This window comes from Emiliania huxleyi (assembly GCF_000372725.1).
Source record: "Emiliania huxleyi CCMP1516 unplaced genomic scaffold EMIHUscaffold_3141, whole genome shotgun sequence".
NCBI lineage: Eukaryota > Haptophyta > Isochrysidales > Noelaerhabdaceae > Emiliania > Emiliania huxleyi.
Genome location: NW_005199647.1, coordinates 1 through 2,084, shown reverse-complemented (window position 1 = coordinate 2,084; position 2,084 = coordinate 1). Strand labels below are relative to the sequence as shown.

General features: G+C 67.8%; 1 protein-coding gene across 1 annotated transcript; it reads right to left on the bottom strand.

Annotated features, from left to right (window-relative positions):
- Window positions 1-159: 159 nt before the first annotated feature.
- On the bottom strand, window positions 160-2,036 carry EMIHUDRAFT_255173 (hypothetical protein; the record flags this gene model as incomplete). The annotated part of the gene is made up of 2 exons (XM_005774307.1): window positions 160-1,439; window positions 1,608-2,036. Coding segments are annotated over 2 exons (1,709 nt in total), but the record flags the coding sequence as incomplete, so codon positions are not given.
- Between the last annotated feature and the right edge of the window lie 48 nt (window positions 2,037-2,084).

Sequence of the window (2,084 nt, the reverse complement as noted above, 5' to 3'; positions counted from 1 at the left end):
TCGGGCGGAGGCGGGGGCGGCGGGCTCGGGGGTGGTAGCGGCGGGGGGGGGCTCGGAGGCGGAAGTGGCGGCGGCGGCAGAGGCGGGGGTGGAGGTGGCAGCAGCGGACTCGCAGGCGGCGACGACGGCAGCAGTGGCAGGGACGGGGGCAAGGGGCACTCTAGTGAGCCCCATGAGTAGGGCCACGCGCTCGTCTGTGCGTCGAAGCTGGCGTGGATGAGCGCCTTGTTGCAGTCGCTGAGGGAGGAGGCGTGCCAGAACATGTCGCGCATGTCGGTGGCCGCCGACACGTCCCACGCCCCGATGTCCTGGTCGAAGGAGGAGGCGCCGTAGAACATGCCGTGCATGTCGGTGGCCGCCGACACGTCCCACGACCCGATGTTCTGGTCGAAGGAGGAGGCGCCCCAGAACATGTAGCGCATGGTGGTGGCCGCCGACACGTCCCACGACCCGATGTCCTGGTCGAAGGAGGAGGCGTAGGCGAACATGTAGCTCATGTCGATGGCCGCCGACATATTCCACGAGCCGATGTCCTGGTCGAAGGAGGAGGCGCTGCGGAACATGCCAATCATGGTGGTGGCCGCCGACACGTCCCACGACCCGATGTCCTGGTCGAAGGAGGAGGCGCCGTCGAACATCCAGCCCATGTTGGTGGCCGCCGACACGTCCCACGCCCCGATGTCCTGGTCGAAGGAGGAGGCGCCGTTGAACATGAACCTCATGTCGGTGGCCGCCGACACGTCCCACGCCCCGATGTCCTGGTTGAAGGAGGGGGCGTAGTAGAACATGAAGCTCATGTCGGTGGTCGCCGACATATTCCACGAGCCGATGTCCTGGTCGAAGGCGTCGGCGTGGTGGAACATGACACTCATGTCTGTGACCGACGACACGTCCCACGACCCGATGTCCTGGTCGAAGGAGGAGGCGCCGTCGAACATCCAGCCCATGTTGGTGGCCGCCGACACGTCCCACGCCCCGATGTCCTGGTCGAAGGAGGAGGCGTAGGCGAACATGCCGCTCATGTCGATGGCCGCCGACATATTCCACGAGCCGATGTCCTGGTCGAAGGAGGAGGCGCCGGAGAACATGGACCTCATGGTGGTGGCCGCCGACACGTTCCACGACCCGATGTCCTGGTCGAAGGAGGAGGCGCCGTGGAACATGAACCTCATGGTGGTGGCCGCCGACACGTCCCACGACCCGATATCGGGGTTGCACGTGTCCTTGCCGGTCGTGGAGCCGCCGCCGTTCCTCTCGCACCACGACGTAGCGCTGAACAGACAGCTCATGTCGGTGATCGCGCTCACGTCCCAGCCCGAGATGTGGCCGTACGCCGCAATGGCGGCCGGCTCGTTGGTGCACCAGAGGTCGACTGCAGCCTGCAGGGCGGGCTTGCCGTCGAAGGTGCCCGGGGGCAGCGACGGTGGCGGAGCAGGCGCCTGGCCAGGAGGATACGGCAGTGGGGAAGGTGGCGGCAGCGGCAGCGGCTCCGGCGGCAGCGGCAGCGGCTCCGGCGGCAGCGGCGTGTCCGCAGTCGAAGAGGCATCCAGCGAGCGCCGTAAGCGCAAACTGGCCACGCTCGGCTCTGAGGAGGTGCTCTGCGCCACCGGCGGCCACCACAGGTCGTCGTCCCAGGCCGCCCAGCTGGCAGCTGGCGGCGGCGAATCGGGCTGCGGCGGCATCGGGTCGGCGGGCGGGGCGCGCCAAGCCCGCACGTCTGGCGCGTGGCCGCAAGCAGTCTTGACGTACACGCTGTAGTACTCATCACGTGGCAGCGAGGACGGGTCGCGACATGCAGCGGATCGAAGCATGTAGCAGTCAGCGGTGGTGTCGAGTTGAACGCATGCGCACTCGGGCTCAGCGCTGCAGCGCTGCATGCACAGCTCCGGCGTGGCGTACTGCAGGACAGCGCCGAGACGGCTGTCCGTGCTCGCTTCGTCTCCTCGCCTGCCGCTGTATGCATCATACAGCGGGCAGGCCGGTGCCGGTGGTTGAGGTGGGGTCGCTGGAAGGAGCGCGAGTGCACTGAGCGTCATCGTAGCAAGAGCGCCCGCCCTCAATGTGGTCCCGCCTGTGAGCGGGCG